This window comes from Petaurus breviceps, unplaced genomic scaffold (assembly GCF_028583685.1).
Source record: "Petaurus breviceps papuanus isolate PSGF00001 unplaced genomic scaffold, PetGlider_PUasm1.0 90779, whole genome shotgun sequence".
NCBI classification, from domain to species: Eukaryota; Metazoa; Chordata; class Mammalia; order Diprotodontia; family Petauridae; genus Petaurus; species Petaurus breviceps.
In genome coordinates this window covers 7,639,543-7,662,090 of record NW_027187344.1, presented here as the reverse complement: position 1 = coordinate 7,662,090, position 22,548 = coordinate 7,639,543, and the positions used below count along the sequence as shown (strand labels likewise).

The following is a 22,548-nucleotide window of genomic DNA, read 5'->3' as shown; positions in this document are numbered from 1 at the left end:
TCTGAAAGGGATTTTAGGACTCAGAATAGCAGAGCCAGGAGCTTTAGAAGTCCTCTCCTCAAATCCCTTTCCTTATTCCGTCCCCACTTTACAGATGGGAAAACTGAGGCCTGGAGAGAGGAAGTGACTGCCCCAAGTTAATACAGGTGCCATCATTAATAGTATAGGTGGAACTAAAGCCTCTTACTTCCCCCTGTCCCCATGGAACCAAATCATAACAGAGAATATTCTTAGGTAGACACATAGGAGTTATTCTCTAAGTTGACCGGTAAATTGCCCACAGTTGTTATGGTCTTATAATACCCCACATCCCTCTCCCAATTTCTCCAGGACGATCTAATGTTGCTTCTGTGTCCTAAGGTCCCCTTTGACTCTGATGTTCTGCATTCTATAGTCCTTAACGGCTCTGATGTTCTCTGGTTTAAAGCTCCTTCAGGCTCTAATATTCCATTTTAAAGTCTCTTTCAGCTCTAAAATTCATCAACTTTGTTCATTCCATCTTTCCTGCCTTCCTTCTTTTAGCACGCTTCCCCTCAGTGTAGAGCTGACTTCAGATACTGCATGCGTGAGCACACACACCCACAGACGCACACGCACACAGAACTACCCCCCACATACAGCTTTCCTGCTGGTTTGATTAGCTCTTGATTAAGAGGGCATTTAATTAAACACCTTATGAGTTATCAGCAGCAAGTGACATTTCATCAGTGAGGTTTACGTCTCTCTCAATCTCTCCCTGCTGCCTCTCTTTCTGGAACTCTAAGCCCTGTGCTTTTAATGTGTGCATTTTAATGGGAAGAGAAGACAGCAAGAATCTTTCCTCCTCTAGCTTCAGTGAGGAACCTTCCACCTCCTAGTTCCAACTGAAATGAGACAAAATGTCTAGTTAGTACTTCTCTATCTTTTGTCACTGCTGATAACCTTTTTGACCTTAAAACCATTGGACCCTTAGTATACTCAGTTCTCTCTTCCATGATTCCCAAGGCTGTGTTGTAGGCTTGAGGCAAAAAAAGAGGTAATTTGAGGAAGAGGGAGCCACATTTTATGAATAAATATTCTCCTGGTGGGTGCTATATGATTGTGAGTCATGGAATACAGTGAACTCTCTCAAGAATTAAAGTTACAGGTCATCCAAAGAACAATGAAAAGGCAACAATATATGACTAATGAAGAATTATGAAGGAGAAAGGCTATGATCAAAAACAAGTATTAGTATTAAAGGAGTTGAGGCCAGTTATTGTGTGTGGGAGGAGGAGAGACAGAGAGAGACAAAGAAAGAAGGGGAGAGGGAGGGGGAGAGAGGGAGGGAAAGAGACAGAGAGAAAGAGAGAGACAGAGAACTAGAGAGCCAGCCATTGGGTAGCCCACATATTCCATTGGTTTCCATGAAATTGTTCATTTCTAAAGGAAGGAAGGACCCCGTTCTGGAGGATTTATGGGAGATCATGGATGACAGTTGCAAAGCAGGGAACAACATAGATGGCCACAGTCAGCAACACTGGGAGGAAGTACATCAATAAAATCACAGAGTCCTCAAAGTAACAAAGAATAGAAATAAATGCACTGGTCACTAATCAGAATTCTGATATTAATTCACGATAGCGCATAGCTTAATGAACCAACTGTTCAAAATGTTTGCCATCAATGCCTATGCATTTCTGAGACTGATGTACTGCAAGCTGACCCCATATGCACACACATTTCTATACTTCCTCTTTGTTCTCCCCATCTTGTAGGTCAGGATCCTCATAACCTTTAATTTAAACTCATTATGTGCCCAGCAGGAGCTATGCATGTTTTTTGGTTATTTTCTTTCAAACATATCTCTCCGGTCACTCTGAATTGTCCATTTTCCAACAAGTCTTTAGCACTTATATCACACAAATATCAGTTGCCATTCACAGACTTACTGAGTTTTAGAGTTGGAAGGGACCTCAATGGTCAGCTAGATCACTCCATGACCAACAGGAATCCCCACTTTCATATGCTTGACAAAGGATCACCTATCACCTATCCTTGGCCTGAGGGCCTCCAATGAGAGAGATTCCTGTGTCTTCTATGGCTGCCCATTTCACTTTTGCACAGTTCCAATTGTTAGGAGGTTTGTCTTGACATGGAACCTGTTTTTTGCTTGTGGTGTCTATCCTTTATTCCTTTTTTTTCCTCTGGAGCCAAGAATAAGTCTGATCCCTCTTCTCCATGATAGCCCTTCAAACACTAGAAGACAGCTGACATTCTGCCATTTTGAATTTTGTAAGGATAATGACTAAATCCAGCCCCCTAATTACTCTTACTGGGACAGCGAGGTGGTACAGTGGATAAAGTGCTGGTCCTGGAATCAGGAAGACTCATCTTCCAGAGTTCAAACCTGGCCTCAGACACTTACTAGCCATGTGACCCTGGGCAAGTCAATTAACCCTGTTTTACAGTTTCCTCATCTGTAAAATGAGTTGGAGAAGGAAATGGCCAACCACTCCAGTATTTCCGCCAAGAAAACCCCAAATGGAGTCACCAAGAGTTAGACACGACTGAAATGACTGAATAACAAAATACTGCTCTTATCATAAAACAGTGTTATTCAATGATTGTACTTCCACTTGTGTTTTAAACATCTTAGAGCAAAAATGTGCATCTTGCTGTCTGACTTTCTAGTTGTCCTCCTGCTTGTACTAAGTGGGCTGACTGTAGCGAGGAGAAGGAAGAAGAAAGTTTGTGGCCACCCTGGTCACAGCCCCACACTGACTATCCCTTTGCCTTCCCTGCTTCTGCTCCTTAAACTTTCATGCCAGTCTTTACAAAGTTAACTCCACAATCCCTTCTCTAAGTGCCCTTCAGTTCCTCCTCCTGGTTTTGCCTTAGCTTCAAGCTTTTCTAACATTCAAACCCCCTTTCCTTCCACAGAATTGCTACATTCTGCCAGTATTCATTCATTCATTTAGTAAAAAATTGACCAAGAGCCAACTGTGTTCAGGGCACTGTGAAGGGCTACAGAAATGAAAAAAATGAAACAAAACACCACATTCTCCCCCTTCCCCTGACCCACACCCTTTAATGAGCTTCACAATTGAAGATAAGACAGGGACAGGACATAATAAGGGATAAGTATGCAATGCTAGGCAAGTCCCCTGACCTCTCAGATCTTCAGTTTCCTCATCTGTAGATCACTAAGATTCTCTAAGTGGCCAGATGGGAATTGGATGGGGGGGGAGGGGGCCAACTCCCCCACCCCTGAAATATCTCCCCTATTAGCCTGTCCCTGTTGCCTGGAAATCTACTTTTAATGAGTCAATCTTTGGGGTTGAACATTGCTCACTCCCTTGAGCCTCTCAAAATGCAAATTCTCATGTTTCAAACTCCTGAATGTGAATAAATTTATTATATGCTTTAGTCCCAGAGATGTAGCAGCAAGAAAGCTTTGGGTGTCTTGGGGGGAAGCAAGGAGGATTGTTGAAAAGGAAGATGATTAATGCTGAGGACAAACTTGGAAGGCAGTGTAGTATAATGGAAGGAGCATTTGTTTGGAGGGTCAGAGGACCTCATTTTAAAATCCTGACCCTGCCAACTACCACCTGAGTGATCAAGCCACTTTATGGCTCAGGAGTTCGACTTCTTAATCTATAAATATTAAATCTTGCTATCTGTGTGACCCTGAGCAACTCACTTTGGACCCTGGGTCCAATTTCCTGATCTAGTAAAAAGACGGGATTGAACTCCATAACCTTGAAGACCTCTTCCATCTCCAAATATTTAATCCTACAATCTGGAAAGGCCTCTTCCAGCTCTAAATCTATGATCCACATAGCTCTGGGACCTTAGGGATCAGCTCAAAGAGATCACTGGCTATAAATCTGGTCTATCTTGTCCATGGGTTTTCCAAGAGTTGAGGTGGCCCTTGGATTCCTGGAATCATATCCCTGTTCTGCAGGAGTTAAGAAATTATTTTAAATTTAATTTTCTTCCCTGGTCATACCAGCTCCTTTCCCCCCTCTCTACTCCTTAAGAGGAAAAAAAGAAAGGGAGGTGGGGGGGGCTTACTTCTTTCTCCATGCCTGCGCTCTCTTCTCTCCAGCCCTGTATTGATTTGCCCTTATTGCTTCCCACCCTGGTCCCCCGTCACCTTTACATGGTTTAATTAACTGCTCCTTCATTCCCCTGCACGCAGCCCCTCCCCTGGGCTTGGTGTTCGAGCCATCATCCAGCTCCCCAGGAACTCAAATTAAAAGATGGGGGGCGAGGGAAAGGCTGGGGGGAATGGGGAGAGATGGGTGGGCTTAAAAATAAATAACCCACCGCACACTGATGGGAAGTTTGTGGGGGCTTGTGTGGCGGAGCTGCCGCCCCTCTTCGCTTTGACATTCACATCAGGGCTCCCAGCGCCTGCCAAGAGCTAATCAGGGCCCGACTAAACGGCTCCTTCCCGCACCTTTTCGAAGCTGCGGATAGATTTCAATTAAGATGCCTTAATACCAGCGCTGCAGCCAGAACAGCTCCAATCTGCTGCAAAGGGAGATGGGGGAAGGAGATGCCAGGGAGCGCTGCACCTTGTCTTCCCTCCCTCCCCGTGCCCTCCCCTCCCCTCCTCTTTCTTCTCTTCCTTTCTCAGCACACTGCTTCCCTCAAGGACCTTTTGTCCCCTTCACGGAAGTGGAGAGCCCTGAGCTGCAGCTGCCACCTTGGCTATCTCTCCTCTCTCTTCTCCTCCCTCCTCCTCTCTCCTCTCCTCTCTTATCCTCTCTCCTCCTTCTCCTTCTCCCTCCTCCTCTCTCCTCTCTCCTTTCTCCTCCCTCCTCCTCTTTCCTCTCTCCTCCTTCTCCTCCCTCCTCTTCTCTCTTCTCTCCTTTCTCCTCTCTCCTCCTCTCTCTTCTCTTCTCTCCTCTTTCGAGGTGTTCCTAGCACAACTCCTACTCAGTCAGACAATCCAAGCTCTAACCCACTCTGGCCCCAAGCTGCCTCTCCATCCTTATCTCCTGCAGTCCCCCTATAGAAGCCTGCCATCCACAGTCAGCCAGGTCTCCTTTTCATTCCTCCTTCTCCCACTCCAGGATCTCTCCTGCCTGCAGGACTTTGCAGGAGTTCATAACTTGAGATTCATAGATTTCAAGAGGTTCATGAACTTGGGGGGTGGGAATTATTTTTGTTTCTACTAACCTGGAGCTGAAATTTAGCACTTCGTTCATTTATGAGCATAGGCATCAAACCACGGCAGTGACAGTAGGACCTGTGGCATTGTCACCAGTAGAAATCACAGGTATTTTCATCTCCTATTATAGCTGTTGCAGATATCTTGGAATATCATTTATGCTTATCACTACTTAAAATTACTTTAGTTATCAGACCCATTCCTAGCTATGTTACTGTAGCACAAATGTGGGTTTTTAAAAATATTTTTATAACTGTACTCTAATATAATTGATTTCCTTTGTAATTCTGTATATTTTATTTTATATATTTAAAAGCATTGTTCTGGGGTGGCTAGGTGGTGCAGTGAATAGAGCATCAGCCCTGGAGTCAGGAGGACCTGAGTTCAAATCTGGCCTCAGACACTTAACAGACACTTTGCCCTCCAAAAAGCAAAAAAATAAAAAATAAAAGCATTGTTCTGAGATGAGTGCCATAGGCTTCACCAGTCTGCCCAAGGGGTCTAGGACATAAAAAGGTTTAGAGCCCTTGAATTATACATTTTCTGTGACCTGCCATGGCCAGTTTCCTTCTTTTGGCCTCTCCAATGACTAGCCTTTCTTTGAGGCCCAAACCACAGCCCATCTCTTCCAGAAAGCCTTCCCAGACCACCACTCCAGCCCACACAAATGGATCCTATCTTCTTTCAAACTTGTTTAAGTTTATGGTCTATGTTGTGACCTGGACCCCATATTTCATTAGAGGACTAAACTTCAGAGAAAGAAACTTTTTCTTCTAATGCAGAGAAGCAATGGTTCTACAGCTTAAAAATCTCAGATGGTTGCCTTAGGGTGGGTACTGAAAGGTAAGTTACTTGTCCAGAGTCACACAGTCAGTCTCTATCAGGAGCAGAACTTGAACCCAGGTCTTCCTGATTTTATCCACTATACCACACTGCCTGTCACACAGGATCATAGTATAGCTCCAGAGGTTTTCTAGTCCTACCCCATCACTTTGTGGATGAGGAAACCAAAGTTGTTAAGTCATTTGCTCAGGGTCACATAGCTAATATGCATCAGAGGGAGGATTTGAATCTGGATCCTCCTCAATTCCAGACCTAACTCTCTATTGCAACCATACTGCCTTGCATGGTCTTTGTTATCTATTTGGAAATTAATTAGGTATAACCTTGTAATTATTCTTGTTTTATTTTAACTTGTCAGATATTCATCTCCTATCTCCCCAAATGGACTATCAAGCTTTTTTTTTTGAAGGCAATTGGAGTTAAGTGACTTGCCCAAGGTCACCCGGCTAGTTTTTGTGTTAAGTGTCTGAAGCCAGATTTGAACTCAGGTCCTCCTGACTCCAGGGCCAGTGCTCTATTCACTGCACCACCTAGCTGCCCCAGACTATCAGCTTTTTGAAGTCAGGAATTGTTTTATACCCATGGACCTTCCATTGGGCTCTTAGTAGAGGCTTAACAAATGTTATGGAAGCAGCTAGGTGGCACAGTGGATAGATTGGGCCTGGAGTCAGGAAGTGCTGAGTTCAAATCTAGTTTCAGACACATTAGCTGTGTGACCTGGGCAAGTCACCAAACCCTGTTTGCCTCAGTTTCCTCATCTGTAAAATGGGCTGGAGAAGGAAATGGCAAAGCACTCCAGTATCTCTGCCAAGAAAACCTCAAATGGGGTCATGACAAGTCAGACACAACTAAAGCAACACCGCTTATCTGTGGATGGATATAGGTGCATGATAGCACAAAAGGAGCCTCCTCCCGTGAGGAGGACCTTTACTGACCTGGTTACTGCCACCGCCATCTCTCAGAGACTTAATGGCAGGAAGTCGCTGTCTGGAGCCCCTGCTGTGCGGGCACAGTTCTTAACCTTGGCTTCTTTTGGTCCCCCTTTCCTCCTTCCTTTCATATATCAGCATTAACTGGTACTTCCCTTTACCTCTAACAGATGTTAAGTGACTTTTGATGCAAAGTTTAAAGGGACTATATAAATGTCAGTTATTAGATATTATTCATCAAAAAGGAGGTTTCAGGCCTACACATACAATAGGGTGACAGCATGGAAAGAGCACTAGTCCAGGAGTTAGGAGATCGTTGGATTGTAGCTTTAGGTCTGGGAGAGATTTTGGAAGCCATCCCTGGCTTCTTGTCCTGGTTCTGCCACAGAATCACTGGATGACCTTTCTGGGTCTCAGTTTCTTCATCTCTAAATTGGGGATAATGATACCTTCCCACCCTACTTCATAATGCACCATTTGAAATCATATTCATGAAAACACTTTGAAAATGAAAAAAACCTTATAGAAATGTAAGGGATTTTTACCACTTTCGTTCGTTTATATATGAATTCATTCATTTATTCAACTAACAAATGAATTTTCCCTGCTTCAGAATGTACAGGACCCCTAAAGAGTGAAATGACCAGGGTTCATGATGATGCAGGAGGTCTGTGAGGGCTACGTACCTAGCCAGTGTTCTCCAGTGAGTTTGCCAAAGCCATCCCTGTAGGCCTCCCAGCCTCGGAAGAAGTTGACAGAACCATCCTCCCGACGCTGGAAAACCTGTGAAGGAGAGACCAGTGAGGAAGGAGAATTAAAGACTGGAATCCCAGAGAGGAAATGAAACCTCTCTCTTCTCCCCATATCCACATGACAGGACCAGGAGAGTTGCCTTCAGCCTGTGGGCAGTGGGTCCTAGGCCAACATGGCTTGAATGTGGGCTCAAGCTAAGCTCAACTCTCTGAAACTTTTTTCCCTAAGGAAGCTCAGTTTGTTGGGAAATTCTCCTGGAAAGCTTCTGAGTTGGCTGCATCTGCTCTGTCTGGTTAACCTGGAAATCACAGTTGGATCTTTGTGTCCTGGGTTCCTTGGGAAAGAACTCTAGTACTAGCGTCAGAGGGTCTGGGTTCAACTTTGGGTACCTCAGTTACTGCATCTCCTCTCATCCCAAATGATCAGATTGGATCTGATGGCATTTGAGATCTGTTGTAGTTCTTGGTCTGTGATTCTAGAGTGCTCCTCTGCTCTTAGCATCAGGACCTTTAAGGCCCAGGCCCACTGTACTTCCCAGAGAAGCTCTACTCAGGCTGTTTCATTTAAGAAAAATCTGGAGACCTGGATTCTAGTCCTGGTTCCACTATTAACTCATTGGAGACCCTCAGTGGACCTCAATTTCCTCATCTATAAAAAGAGAGATGAATGAAGTGGCCTCAAGGCCCCTTCTTGCTTTAAAGAAAAAACTTATGCTATTAAAATATATATATCCTTTCCTTTGACAAATAACAAGAAGTCGGAATCTCCTCTCACGTCTCCTGAATCCCAGAGGGCCCCATCTAATTACACAATATGCCAACAGCCAAATTATTGTCATGCCTTGGCAAAGGTTTCAGTGGCCACTGAGGGAGCTGAGGATGGAGATTCTCCCTGGGAAGGATGAGAGAAGAGAGGAGAAGGGAAGCCCGCTTCTCTGGCCCAGGTGTGCCTGTTGTGCCAATGAGCCCCTGTGGTGCTTGAAGAGCTTCCTTTTAAATAACATCCTTGATTTGGGACTTGGGAATCCCAGTGGCTAAATTGCTTTGAAATAAATGCCTTGTCGGTTCATGCCAGAGCTGCCTTGAGTATTTATAAGATCCACTGACAATTCTGTTCCTTGCTTGATACAGATACACACACACACACACACACACCCCAAGTCTTTCCCATTAGCTGTTTTCCTTCTTGTGTTACTTTGCCATTTATTTATCAGAGATGGAATAAGTATTTATTAGCATTCCTCCCTGAGAGCCCATCTACATACATGTATGTTCAATTAGTCAGAAATAATAACATCTGAGGAATTTAGAGCTGGGAAAGACCTCAGAGTAATCTAGTCCAACATCCTCATTTTATACATGAGGAAACTGAGATCTAGCAGGGGGAAAAAAGTGGCCCCAGTTAATATGAACTCCCCATTTTTCCTATTGAATGAACTGATTCAGGTCTGATTTTGTAACCTCAAACAATATTCTCCTTTGAAGACTGGAGCTTCCCAGACTCACTTGCTCCTGGACTGCTAATTTCTTTGGGGAAATGTCAAATTCCATTGTTTGGGCAGCTTTTACATGAGGAAAATGGAAGGAGATGACACATCTTTTTCTTGCTCTGGTACCTCAGATCCAATGAGACATTGAATTTTAAAAATCCTCAGAAAGGGCTGGTTCAGCATGGAAGGAAATCCGATAAGATTTGAAAAGATCTGAGATGTAAGTGGGAAAGGTATTGATAGTTAGAGATTTGAACCCTAAGCACGTGCATTTTTTTTAAAAGTCCTAATCTTTGGCAGAAACACAGAGACCCAAAGGAGACTCTAAGTCCAAGTTTCTATTTGTAAAATGAGGGGATTGAACTAGATCAGAGGTTCTTTACCTTTTTTTGTGTGAGTCTCGTAAAGCCTAAGGGCCCCGTCTCAGAATAATATTTGTTGGCTACATTCATGATAGAAGGAAATGCTAAATTACAGTTAGAGGTCAGTAAAAAAATTTTTTTCCCATCCAAATTTATGGATTGCCAAAAATTTAACAGGTTAAGTATTTCCTTGGACTAAATAATTTACAACATCCCTTTTAGCTCTAATGTTCTATGTTTTGTGTTCTGATATTGCATGTTCTAACATTCTTCCTTTTGTGCTCTGAGGTCCCTTCTGGCTCTGATGGCATTCTGTGTATGTCCTAAAATCTCATACAATTTCATCATTCTTTGACCATATGGCACCTCGTCCATCCCCCTAGCTCTAGGGGTTACTGAAAGAGAATGGCTAATTCTATTTTTTTTTAGATGAAATACGATAAACATTTATTAAGTGCCTATTACGCTAAGCGCTGGGAATACAAGTCCCTGACCTCAAGGAGTTTACAATCTAATGGAGGAATACAACACACAAAAGGAAGGTAAAGTGGTATGATGGTGGAGTACAATCCAAAATATAGCTAATGGGAAATGGAGAGTCGGCTGGACTCCTGAACCCTCCCTCAGCCCACTTCGAATCACTTCCAAGTCCTGTTAAGTGTATCTCCACTCTCCCTTGAATCTGCCACTTCTCTCCACTCACACCATCCCCATCCTGTTTTACTTCCATCACTTCTCTCTTGTACTATTGTATTAGTCATTTTTTGATAATTATTTTTAACGTTTTTTGTAACTTTGAGTTCCAAATTCTGATTCTATCCTTTTTTCCCATTTAATAGCATTTTATTTTTTCCCAATTACATGCAGAGATAGTTTTCAACATTCACTTTTACAAGATTTTGAGTTCCAAATTTTTTTCTCCCTTCCTCCCCTACTTCCTTCCCAAGACAGCAAACAATCTGATATAGGCCATACATGTACAATCATATTAAACTCCACATTAGTCATGTTGTGAAGGAAAAATCAAAGCAAAAGAGAAAAATCACAAGAAAGAAAAAAAAAAGAAAGAGAGAGAGAAAACAGTTTGCTTCAATCTGCATTCAGACTCCATCGTCCTTTCTCTGGATGTGGATAGCATTTTTCATCATGAGTCCCTTGGAATTGTCTTAGATCATTGCATTGTTGAGAAGAGCTAAGTCTATCAAAGTCACTCATTCTGATTCTATTCTTAAACAAGGCAGAAGATTCTACATCTGGTGTACTTCCTTGTTTATACCAGAGAGGGAAATTCTAATAAAACAGGCATTTTTAAAGGCACCTACTATATGCCTCGTAGTGTTCTAGGTACTGTGAGAGATGTGGAAAGAAGAGTCTCAGTCAGTGATGCCCTCAAAAAGCTTACTCTCTGGATGGCAGAGGGAAGGTATATGTTTGTTCATACTGTTTCCTCATCCTCCTTTCTGTCAGTTTGAACCCTACCTGTCCTTTAAGGGCTAGGTTAAATTTCACTCTTTGTATGCACCATTTCCTTTACTATTACTCCAGTCTACTCCCTTTCCCTTCACGAAATTCTTATAGTGTACCCCTGGTATTAAATACTAAGTTCTTTGTTTGGCATTTAAAATCCTACACAACCTGTTTCCAATCTACCTTTCTGGTTTTATTATATATCACTCATCCTTACCCATTCTACAAGCCAGCTAGATGGTACGGTGGATAGAGTGCTGCTCTTGGAATTAGGAAGACTCATCTTCTTAAATTCAAATCTGGCCCCAGACACTTACTAGCTGTGAGACCCTGGGTAAGTCACTTAACGCTATTTGCTCAGTTTCCTCATCTGTAAAATAGCTAAAGAAGGAAATGGCAAACCACTCTAGCATTTGCCAAGAAAATCCCAAATGGGGTCACAAAGAGTTAGACATGACTGAAAATGACTGAACAACATAACACATTCTACAAATCCAGCCAAACTGACCTGCTTATTATTCCTTGGCATGCCCTCTCTCATCTCCTTGTCTTTGTACTTAAGCCCTGCCTAGAATCATTCTCTTCTCACCCCCATCTCTGTAGTTTCCTTCAAGGTTTAGTTCAAATGCTGCTTTCTACATGAGGCCTTTCCTGATCCCCTCCCCACAATCAGAAGCTTTCCCCCTCCAAAAAAAAGAATAAACTTTTATTTGAACACATAGATGGGAGAAAAATTAATTAATTAACTGTATAGCAGAAAAAATTCTGTACTCATTGTTTTGGGCATAAGCCTGCCAGAGACAGGTTTGTTAATTAAGTAATTCTAAGCATCTCTGCTTAGAGGAAAAACCCAAAGGGACAGGCATCCATCATGCCTTTGAAAATCTCTCTGACACAAGCCATTTTAATTCACAATTTATAGTATTAACAAGCAAAGAGATAAATTTTCTCAATAAGATAAAAAATGTAGCAAAAGTGAGATGAAAGTTCAGGTAAGTTTTGATTCATGAAACAGAACAATAGCCACTTAGTTTTGGGCAGCTTTTAGAATAATTTTCTTAAAACAATTCAATCCCTCCTTAACCATTCTGCAAAGAGTTCTTCTTTCAGCCTGGTCAAAGGTGAACTCAAGAGATACTTCTATTAATTTAATTAATCAAATACTATTTTCTTCTCTTAGTCTGATCCTAGTCAGTTCATAGACCCTGATCGCTTAGCAAGGAGCCCTTCCTAGGCTGAACAGGCCTATCCTTTTAGAAACTGGTTAGGCTTGGATAAGAATGATGTAAAAAGATTCCAGGGCAGGACATTGCTTCGAACTATTAGTTAAAAGAAACACTAATAAGGATTCCTCATTGAGATTTGACCAAGGACTTCAGGCTAAGCATCGCCCTAATATTATTTTGCATCATGTAGTCTAAAATGGAAAATGGGTGGGCTTTCTATTCTATAATTTATCTGTATCACCAACCTAGCATGGTCTGTGGTGTGTAGTAAGCATTTTAATAAATGCTTGTTGATCATCTTTGTTTATATACATATATACTTTTATAGTGTATATATACTTATCATATACTTTATATACATGTACTATAGATACTTTATATACATATTTAATACTTCTGTATTTATATATGTACATGTTCTCTTATTTTATATATATATGTACTTGTTCTCTCTACATGTAGAATGTAAGCTCCTTGAAGGCAGAGGCCGTTTCAGGCTTCATCTTTTAGGCCAGTGCCTGGCATCTAGGAACCACTTCGTAAATGTTTGCTGATTAATTAAGCTTAATAATTGCTTGGCTGAGCTACTGCTCAGTTCTACCACACAACCTAGCACTTCCTCATACACTACCAAGCACTGGGATCCCTTCTTTTGGTTGTGTAATGGAGATTCACAACCTCCTTTGGCTTCCCCTTGGAGGGGATTGTGTTTTCAACTTTTCTGTTTCCCCCAACGTCACCCAGACACACAGTGCACGGTCACTGACTACTCCTTGAGCTGGCTTGAATTTGAGTTTCCAAAGCAGTACAAATGAGGGGGCTGAACAGGATGATCTCAGAATTCTTTACCTTATACAGAAGCATGTTCCACATATGTGCTGAGGAAATTCCTAATAAAGGAAAGATCACTGTAGTAAGGCTTCTTAAAGGAAGTGGCTTTGGATCTGGGCTTTGAAGAACATATGGGGCTTGTCTTTGGAGGGATTAAAGAGAAGAGTGGAGCCTTATTGTTGGGTATTGTCTAGTGTCAGGAGACTGGACTGGGCACTGAAAAACACGGGTTGAGTCCTGACTCTGCCACTAACTAGTTGTGTGGAAGAAAGTCTCTTAACCTCAAGGACCCTCCAGAATTCAACTGGATGTGATCCCCTGGGATCTGTTCCGGCTGTAGCATTTGTGATTCTTCTTTATCTTTCCCCCAACTGTCTTAGTTCAGGTCAAATTAAATCAGCAGATGCACAGCTCTATGGAGGAATGTAGAAATAAATAAGAGCTGGTCCCTGCCCTCAAGGAGCTTATATTCTAGTTGGAAAGGATAAGACAAGTGTAGATCTAGCCAGAGACCAGACAATGGGTAAGTAGCTTGTGCATGGAATAGATTTGGTTGTTGTTGTTCAGTCATGTCCGACAAGAATCTTTGTGACCCCAATTGGGGCTTTTCTTGGCAAAGATACTGGAGTGACTTGGCCATTTCCTTCTCTGGCTCATATTACAGAGGATGAAACTGAGGCAAACAAGGTTCAGTGACTTGCCCAGAGTCACACAGCTAGTGAGTGTTTGAGGCCAGATTTGAACTCAGGGAGACTCATCTTCCTGACTCCAGGACCAGCGCTCTATCTACTGCAACACCTACCTGCCTTTATGGAACAGATAGGGAGCGCCAAAGGAAGGAGAGACCAGTGGGCACTGAAGGAGTCCCCTGAGGTTTCCTGGATAAGGATGGCTGTGAGGACTTTTGAAGGACTTTTATATCCCTCCCTCCGGAGATGAGAGGAGAGGGAGAACACCATGGGGATCCTCTCTGTGCTCCCGACACTTTCTCTTTTGGTTCCTCTGGCAGTCCCTTTGTGAGGAGGACCACTGGGCCAAATGAAAGGCAACTCGGCTGCCTCCCTGCCACTGAAAATCACACCCTTTTTTGCCAGGTGCCTGTGAATGGAGATGATCTGCAGCAGGACTCTTGGGACCAGGAACAAAAGGCAGGGAAGAGGGGGTGGAGGTTTTGGTACCACTGTGATACCAACAAGTCAGCCAAAAGAATAGAGGCCCAAGGGTGGACAGCTCCAGGGTGATCATAATCCATGGTCCTTGGCAGGGAGGAAAAGAGGGGAAAGAGCTGGGCCAGGGGGCTGATGTGGCCTCTTCTCTACCTTCCTCGTTCATAAAATATGAATTTCCCTCTTAGGTCAAAAAAACACAAAATAAAAAAAAACAGTTATTTATTTATTTAAAATAAAATATTAATTTGCCCGGTTCCTGGAGTTTCTCCCTTTCGGTTCCAACTGTAAAGTTATTGATGCACAGAAAAGCTGGGCTCTGTCTCCCGATGTTCCTTTTGGGCTAGAGCCACGTGCAGGAAGTCAGAATTTTTTTTTCTTGGTTAAAGATTTCAAAAGCAAAGCAAAAGCAGGCAGACTTTGGTCCCATCTCCTTCCCCGCACAGCCTGGAAGAGGGATGTGTTTGCCAAGGGATTAGCTCTGATCCAAATGGCCCTGCATATGGTGGCTGATGGTTTCAAAAGAAGAAGAAAAAGCTTAACTTGAGGCAGGGGAGAAAAAAAAAAACCAGCCACACACAAACCTGGGGCCAGATCATCTAATTGTTTTGTGTGTTTGTCAGACACAGCCCCAGGTGGGTTGGGAAAACACACAAGATGCTGAGTTTCGACTCCAGTCCTCTGACAGTCAACCTTGAGCTTCTGGATGCTGAGCCAGTGGACGGGAAAAGGACTCTGTCAGAAGCTGGCAATTGTTTGCTGTGGTGGAAGAGGCCTGGATTGAGTTTCCTGGGGTGCTGCTACTCACCTGAATCGTCTGGAGGTGTGGGCTCCCCCTAAACCCTGACTGCTCTTCTCCTAGGCCTGCTGTCCTCTTGTCTGGGTGTTTTAGTTTGGAGAAGGAAGGTGAGGATGGATTCTTTTTACACCCCTTATCCCCACTGGTTGCTCACCTCTTACACAGGCTTCTTTGGAGAGAGCTCCAGGGATCATTGAAATCCATAGTGGTTCTAATGACTCCCATGCTCCATCCAGCTCCCTGGATCTTGGTGGGGTCATCACAAAATCTCAGAATTGGAAGGGACCTCAGAGTCTGTCTGGCTCACATACCTGAACAAGTATTCCCTGTACCTGGTACCTAACAAATGGTAATGAGCTTCCCCCTGAAAACCTCTATCATTGGGGAACCTATTACCCCTGAAATAACCCAATCTACATTGAGACCAGGGGTGGGGAACCTGCAGCCTTAAAGCCACATATCACCTTCTAGGTCCTTAAGTAGGGCCTTTTGACTGAATAAGGCCCCATATGGTCTTAAGGCTGCAGGTTCCCCACCCCTTATCTAGACATTTCTTACTGTTAGGAGTTTTTTCTTACTCTAAATTAAATCTGTCCCTCTGTAACTTCACCCATTAGTCCTTGTTTCTGCCTTCTGAGGCCAGGCAGAACAAGTCTATCCCTCTTCCTCATGACAGCCCTTAAAATACTCTAAAGACAGTGAATATGTTCCTACCCCTCTCCCCCATCTCCACATCCTTTCTTCTCCCTGCTAAGCATTGTCAGTTCCTTGAACTGATCCTTGTATAGCATGACTGACCCCCACAACCACCCCTATCCTATCCATCCTCAACAAGACAGTCTCTTATCAACGTCCTTCCTAAAATTTAGGGCCTGTATGAAATACCACAGACCAAGGTAGAACATACTTATGCTATCACCTCCTTGGATCTGAATACTCGGCCTTTATTAAGGTAACCTCAAGGTATTTGGCCTGCCATGTTCCTTACAATATCAAGATAGTGTGTGATTGAGCAATTGGTTAAGAGTAGTCTTTACTTGATATCAGGGGTAGAGTGGGGTGGGGGTAGTGTATAGAGGGGGGAGAGGAAAGGGAGGAGAGGAGGAGGAGGAGGGAAGTCCCAAAGCTTTCCCTTTCCGGACTTCATGGGAAACATAGACGTTACTTTGGGTGAGCCAATGCTTGGTTCTTATTAACCATTCTAATGGCAAGAACAAAAACCTAGAAATGGTCTTGTTTAAATGGATACTCCTACAGATTCCTAACCTGCAGATCGTACTTGGAGAATCTCTAAACCAAATATGTGCCCTCCGACAGCTTCATCCTCTGTGAAGAGAGTAGGGCCTATGGCTCAAAGGTGGCATTGACTTTTGAATAACTGGAGGGAGATGAGTAGATCCAAATGGGTGTTGTCTTCCAAAGGGGTCCCTGAGGGAGGCTGGCCTATATTTTAATAACATGTCCCTATTTTAAATAATATGGTAATAGTAGCACCTAACCCTCAGGGTTGTTGTGAGGATAAGATGAGATCATATTTGTAAGGTGCTTTAAAAACTTTAAAGTGATATATAAATGTTAACTATTTGATTGTATTATTTAAAACTGGAAGGGACCTTACAGATAAACTAGTCTAACTTCATTTTGAAGCAAATGAAGAAACAGAAGTCCAGAAAAATCAAATGACTTATCCAAGGTCACACAGGTAGTGACCAAGGCAGGATTTGAACCTGGGACCCCTGCATCCAAATCCAATGTTCTTTACATCTTTGTGTTAATTATTCTTTTTTTTTTTTTGCTTTTTGGAGGGCAATTGGGGTTAAGTGACTTGCCCAGGGTCACATGGCTAGTTTTTGTGTTAAGTGTCTGAAGTCAGATTTGAACTCAGGTTCTCCTGACTCCAGGGCCAGTGCTCTATTCACTGCGCCACCTACCCGCCCCTTGTGTTAATTATTCTTTGAGACTGAAGAAGACTAATTTCAATATTCTACTGTCCCCCTTCATTTTTGCTCCCAACTGCATTTTTCAATGACTGCTCACCTAGCTTTTAACTGGTTACAGAAATTTGGGGCCATCCTCAAAGAACAAAGGTTTTCCATGAAGGAAAAGATTTCAAACTGTAGATGATTAGGATTGTTGGTCTGGCACGGGAACAGAAACTTAATATCTTCATCTATGAAATGAATAGGTTGGACTTGACTTCCCCTAGGACAAGAGTAGGGAACCTTTGGCCTTCAGGCCCTGTAGGTCCTCAAGTGTGGCCCTTTGACTGACTCCAAACTTCACAGAACAAATGCTTTGTTCAAAGGTTCCCCACCCCTGCTTTAGGTCTCTGAGGCCCAGGGAAGTTAAGCAACTTTCCTGTAGGTCACACAGGGAATAGGGTGGTAGAGCTTGTTCTTTCGACTCCCAATTTAGAACCCTCCCTTCTACTACGTTGTTAGAACGACAGCAATCTCACTGGAACAAGCCCTTCCCTGGGTTCCACCTCAAAGGATAATAGTCATTGGCTGATAATTTCTGCTCAGCTGTTGTTGCTATTTATTATTAATTATAATGTTTGTTATTTGTTATAATAAATAGTCTCATGATGTTATGGGCAAAAATTGAACACAGAGCTGTCCCCAGCAGCGCTGCATTCAGATCCAATTCCCAGACCCTGCAAATGAAGAGGTTTGGGCCCAGGATCCCCCTCCTACCATAGCCTTGCAACTCAAGAGGAAAATCTGTCTCTCTTCTGGGCTGGGGGTGAGGCAGCTTCAAGCATCTAATTGGGCAATCTCCTTCCGACTTCCTAGCCGTCTGGCAGACAGAGCTGGGCTTCTGGGATGGGGGCTGCAGCCCCTGTGGGTGACAAATCCAATCTCAGTGTCCAGCCCAGTCTGCTTCTTATCTCTCACAGAGACGGGTCCCCCGGCAGTCAGGGATCAGCTTGGAAGCCGTGTCTTTGATGTGTTCAAAGAGGAAAGAATTTTTCCTCCCTCTATGAGAGCTGCAGGTAGAAGAGGGGGGAAGAAGGAGGAGAAAAAAAAATTGCTTGCAGGAGAGCCAATTAGAAGCAATTCTGAACCGGCTGACCTGATGTGGCATTAAATGCCTCAGAAAACCTGCAGCTCATTGACAAGGTGGACTTTTTTTTTTTTTTTTGCTTCTCTGCACTTCCCTGATGAAGGAAGTCTCGGTGATGTGATTGCAAGAGGAGCAGCTCTACAGATGATACATGCACATTCTGCTGTGATGCATGAACAACTGGGCTTCGTTTCCCATCCCATGACCCCACGTGATGACCGCACTGCTCTCGGGTTTCCCAATTTGGAGTCCATTGTGAAGTCTTTGGGAGGACTCCCTCATGGAAATGAATGCTCCTTCTGGAGGGCAAGAAGGAAAACCATTCCTAGGGCATTAGGAACGGGTCAGCCATCCTGCTTTGGACCCCAGATGGGTAGTTATTTAAAGTGGAGAAGTAGGTGGCCACAATGACTGATGCTAAAAGAGACTCGGAGGCAGAATATCACATGGGGAATATACGTAACTGCCCTTCCCTAGTCCCCTGTCTTTCTTAGACTCCAGGTTGCCCTTCTGTGACTTTGTGCCCTGGGACTTAGGTACAGGGAAAAAATCCCTAGTTTTTAATCAGAGACCTGGGTTCAAATCTCACCTGTGATTCTTACCATCCATGTGACCTTGGGCAAGTCACTCAATTACCTTGGGACCACTAGGTGATGAAGCAGATAGTGTGGGCCCTGGAGTCAAGAAGACCTGAGTTTTAATCCTGCCTCAGATACTTACTAGCTTTGTGATTCTTGGCAAATCATTTAACTTCTCTAGGCCTCAGTCTCCTTATCTATAAAATGAGGTAGATGGACTAGATGGTCTCTGAGGTCCCTTCCAGATCTATGACATTATGGATATTTATCTTAAACTGAGGAAGGAAGACAATCATATGAAGTGCCTGGTACCTTAGTCCCTGAAAGACAACCCAGAAGAAGGGTGTCTTTTTGGGGGGAAGGGGAACTGATGTTCACTCTCTTGATCAGGATGGAAGCAGAGCAGTCACTCATGAGCCTGACACCCATGCTGATCAGCAGGGAAACAGACCATTCCATCATTCCTGCCCTGTAAGAGTTGTTCCCTCCTTAGGCTTAGCCTGGTGGCTTCCTACTCAAGGGGACTCAGTGATGGACTTGGTGAGGACGCCTGCTTGGCTTTAGACCTTTTCTTCCTCCTCCTAGTACTACGACTACTACTACCACCACCACTACTACTACTACTAGCTAACATTTATATAGTAAGTATTATGTGCCAGGTACTGAGCTAAGCACTTTACAATTATTATCTCATTTGATTCTCACAACAACTGTAAGAGCTAGGTGCTATTATTATTGCCATTTTACAGATGAGAAAATTGAGGAAAATAGGGGTTAAGTGACTTGTCCAGGGTCACACAGCTAGAAAGTCTCTGAAGCTGGATTTGAGCTCAAGTCTCAGCTCATAACTCCCAAACTCAAGTGGCCCACCAGCCTGAGCCTCCCCAGAAGCAGGGAGCAGAGACTATGGGCATGCACCACCAAGTCCAGTTAGAAATTGTATCTGCTACTGAAGAATAAAAGACAAAGGAATTACTTCCTTAAGACTTGCCTCAAATAAGAGATCCCACAGTGCACTGGTCACAGGGTCAAGACAAGGTCCCAGATCTCTCTGAATTACCATTCGGTGTTCCTGTGCTCTGCTCTCCCTTCTTTGAGGAGGAGGCTGCAGGAGGAGACCCCTGCCCACACTGTTCTTGCCATCTTGCTATCTCATTTTACAGATAAGGAGACTGAGGCCTAGAGAAGTTAAATGAGTCACAAACCTACTAAGTATCTGAGGCAGGATTAAAACTCAGGTCTTCTTGGCTCCAGGGCCCACACTATCTACTTCATCACCTAGTGGTCCCAAGGTAATTAAGTGACTTGCCTAAGGTCACTTTAAGAGTCCATTGGAGAAATTGGCAGCCAGCCTTGTCAGCCCTCTGTCGAAGAGAGCTGCCACACTCTTTCCTTTGGGGACTTTTATCAGGACACTAAGTGTTCCCAGCACATCCAGGACTAGTAGCTGGGTTTCTTTAAATATCCCTCTTTAGATGTTTCAGTTTCTCAGCATCAAGTAAATTCTTCCTTTATGGGCCACTTCCCTTCCCCCTCCTTAGAGTCCAGATCCCCTCCTCCCCACCTCCGTACAATGTGAGTTTTGCTGTGACCTTAGAGGAGCTGATAGATCTTTCTAGTCAGGGGAAGTGGGTAAGGAAGCCTGGCTCAGCCTTCAAGACTTCCCTAACCTCTCCAGCCCACAATGGTTTCTCCAGAGTCAATGGATAGAGTTCAGCGGGTTTATGAATTTAATTTGTATGTGGTTTTAAAAAAAAATTTGATAACTATATTTCAATGATGGGCAACCAGGCCTGGAGTCAGGAAGATGAGTCTTCCTGATTTTAAACCTGGTTTCAGACCCATCTTCCTAAGCTCAAATATGGCCTCAGACACTTAGTAACTGTGTGACCCTGGGCAAGTCACTTAACCCTGTCTGCCTCAGTTTCCTCATCTGTAAAATGAGCTGGAGGAGGAAATAGCAAATCACTTCAATATCTTTGCTCAGAAGATCCCAAATGGAAGCATGAAGGTTTGGACATGACTGAAACAACTGAACAGCAACCATTTCAATAGCTGATTTCCTATGTAATGCTATATATTTTATTTTATGCATTTCAAATTATTATTCTGAGAAGGGTCTCTAGGCTCTTCCAGACTGTGAGAGGGGTCCATGACATAAAAAGGTTAAGAGTCGCTGTCTTACAGCATTTACTATGTGGACCACTCTTTTGGCAGATGTTTTATGCTTTTGTTTTATTGTCTCCTCATTTAGACTAGAAGCTCCTTGAGGGTAGCAACAGGTTTTTTTGTCTCTTCTTTGAAATGGTGGTTCTAATGCTTTATCACTGGTAGAGATCTCAACCAAGTCCTCTTATAGAACCTCAGGAGATAATGGCATCAGGGAGAAGAGGAGAGAGTGTGATAAAGAGGCCCTTTCCTTCTCTCAGTGCCTGACTAACCTCTGTCTTAGCCTGACCCAGATTACTGTCTTCTGTGGGGCACCATGTGGTATAGGAGAAGGTGAACTGGATGGGGACTTGAAAGATCTTTACTTGAATCAGGATGGCTCTTTACTACTCATGGGACCTTGGTCAAGTCACTAAACTTCTCTAGATCTGTAAAATAAAGGGACTAGACCATGTGTTCTCCCTCCTACCTCTACATCCTGTGAATTTCTCATTGTGCTACATGCCCTGCTCTCACATTTGAGGAAAGGACATTGATCAAGCTGGAGTATGTGCGAAGGAGAGGGACTCGGAGGTTGAGAGGACTGAAAACCATGGCCTACAAGGATCAGTTTAGGGCAACTAGGTGGTGCAGTGGATCACCCTGGGCAAGTCACTGAACCCTGAGGTGAAAAAAAACCCTGAAAAAATTTTTTTAAGGCATCAGTTTAAGGAAGTAGGGGAAGAGGGAAGGGAAAGGTTGGAGGGGAAATTGTCATGGGATTATACATTAACTACTGAATGGGACCCTAGGGGTCATCTACTCCAGCCCCCTCATTTTACAGATAAGTCCCTTGTGAAGTGACTTGCCTAAGGCCACACAACAAGTAAGTAGTACAGGCAAGATCTGAACCCAGATCCTCAGACTCCTGATCAAATTCTCTTTTCTCTGCACCGCCAACTGTCTCTCCACATTTAAGAGTTTGCAAGATAAAATCATAGGCTGTATAGCTGGAAAAGACCTTAGAGGTCATTTAGTGCAACCCTTTTATTTTTCAGATCAGGAAATTTGGGGTTGAAGAACCTATAATATGGAAAAAGGGTTTTATTTGTTCTGCTTGCTCCTGAGTAGATGAAAATGAGAAGAAAACAGATTAAAAATCAATATGGGGTGGGGAAGTCCTTATAATTAGAACTGCCTTGAGAGGAATGAGTTCCCTGTCACAGAAGGTCTTCCAGTAGAAGCTGCACAACAGCATGTTGGGGTACTGGCACAGGGTTTCCTGTGTGGTATTAGGTTGAATAGACAGCCTGTCTGAATTTACAGCCTGTAAAGTCTGCCTCCAGTTCTGAAAAAAATTTTTTTGGAGGGGCAATTGGGGTTAAGTGACTTGCCCAAGGTCACACAGCTAGTAAGTGTTAAGTGTCTGAGGTCACATCTGAACTCAGGTCCTCCTGACTCCTAGGCCAGTGCTCTATTCACTGAGCCACCTAGCTTCCCCCCAGTTCTGAAATTTTGTGATTCTATGATTCTACTTAGACCAGAAATAGGGCAATTCCTTCCAGCTAGTGCCGCCACTTGCCTAGATCCCACTCTAGGATCTAGGGATTGTTCAGGGTGAGTTTTAAAAAGGTAAGAAAAGTCCCCAAAAGGTCACACACACACACTCACACACACTCACACACACTCTCACACACTCACACACACTCTCACACAGTCTCTCTCTCTCTCTCTCTCTCTCTCTCTCTCTC

At 43.5% G+C, this 22,548-nt stretch overlaps 1 protein-coding gene across 2 annotated transcripts in view; it reads right to left on the bottom strand.

Annotated features, from left to right (window-relative positions):
• Positions 1-22,548, bottom strand: part of FIBCD1 (fibrinogen C domain containing 1) — a 67,186-nt gene that overhangs the window by 7,534 nt on the left and 37,104 nt on the right. For both annotated transcript variants that reach the window (XM_069069601.1, XM_069069602.1), the window contains one exon: positions 7,599-7,695. In XM_069069601.1, coding sequence (XP_068925702.1) covers positions 7,599-7,695 — 97 coding nt within the window. The remainder of the gene's footprint in view (positions 1-7,598; positions 7,696-22,548) is intronic.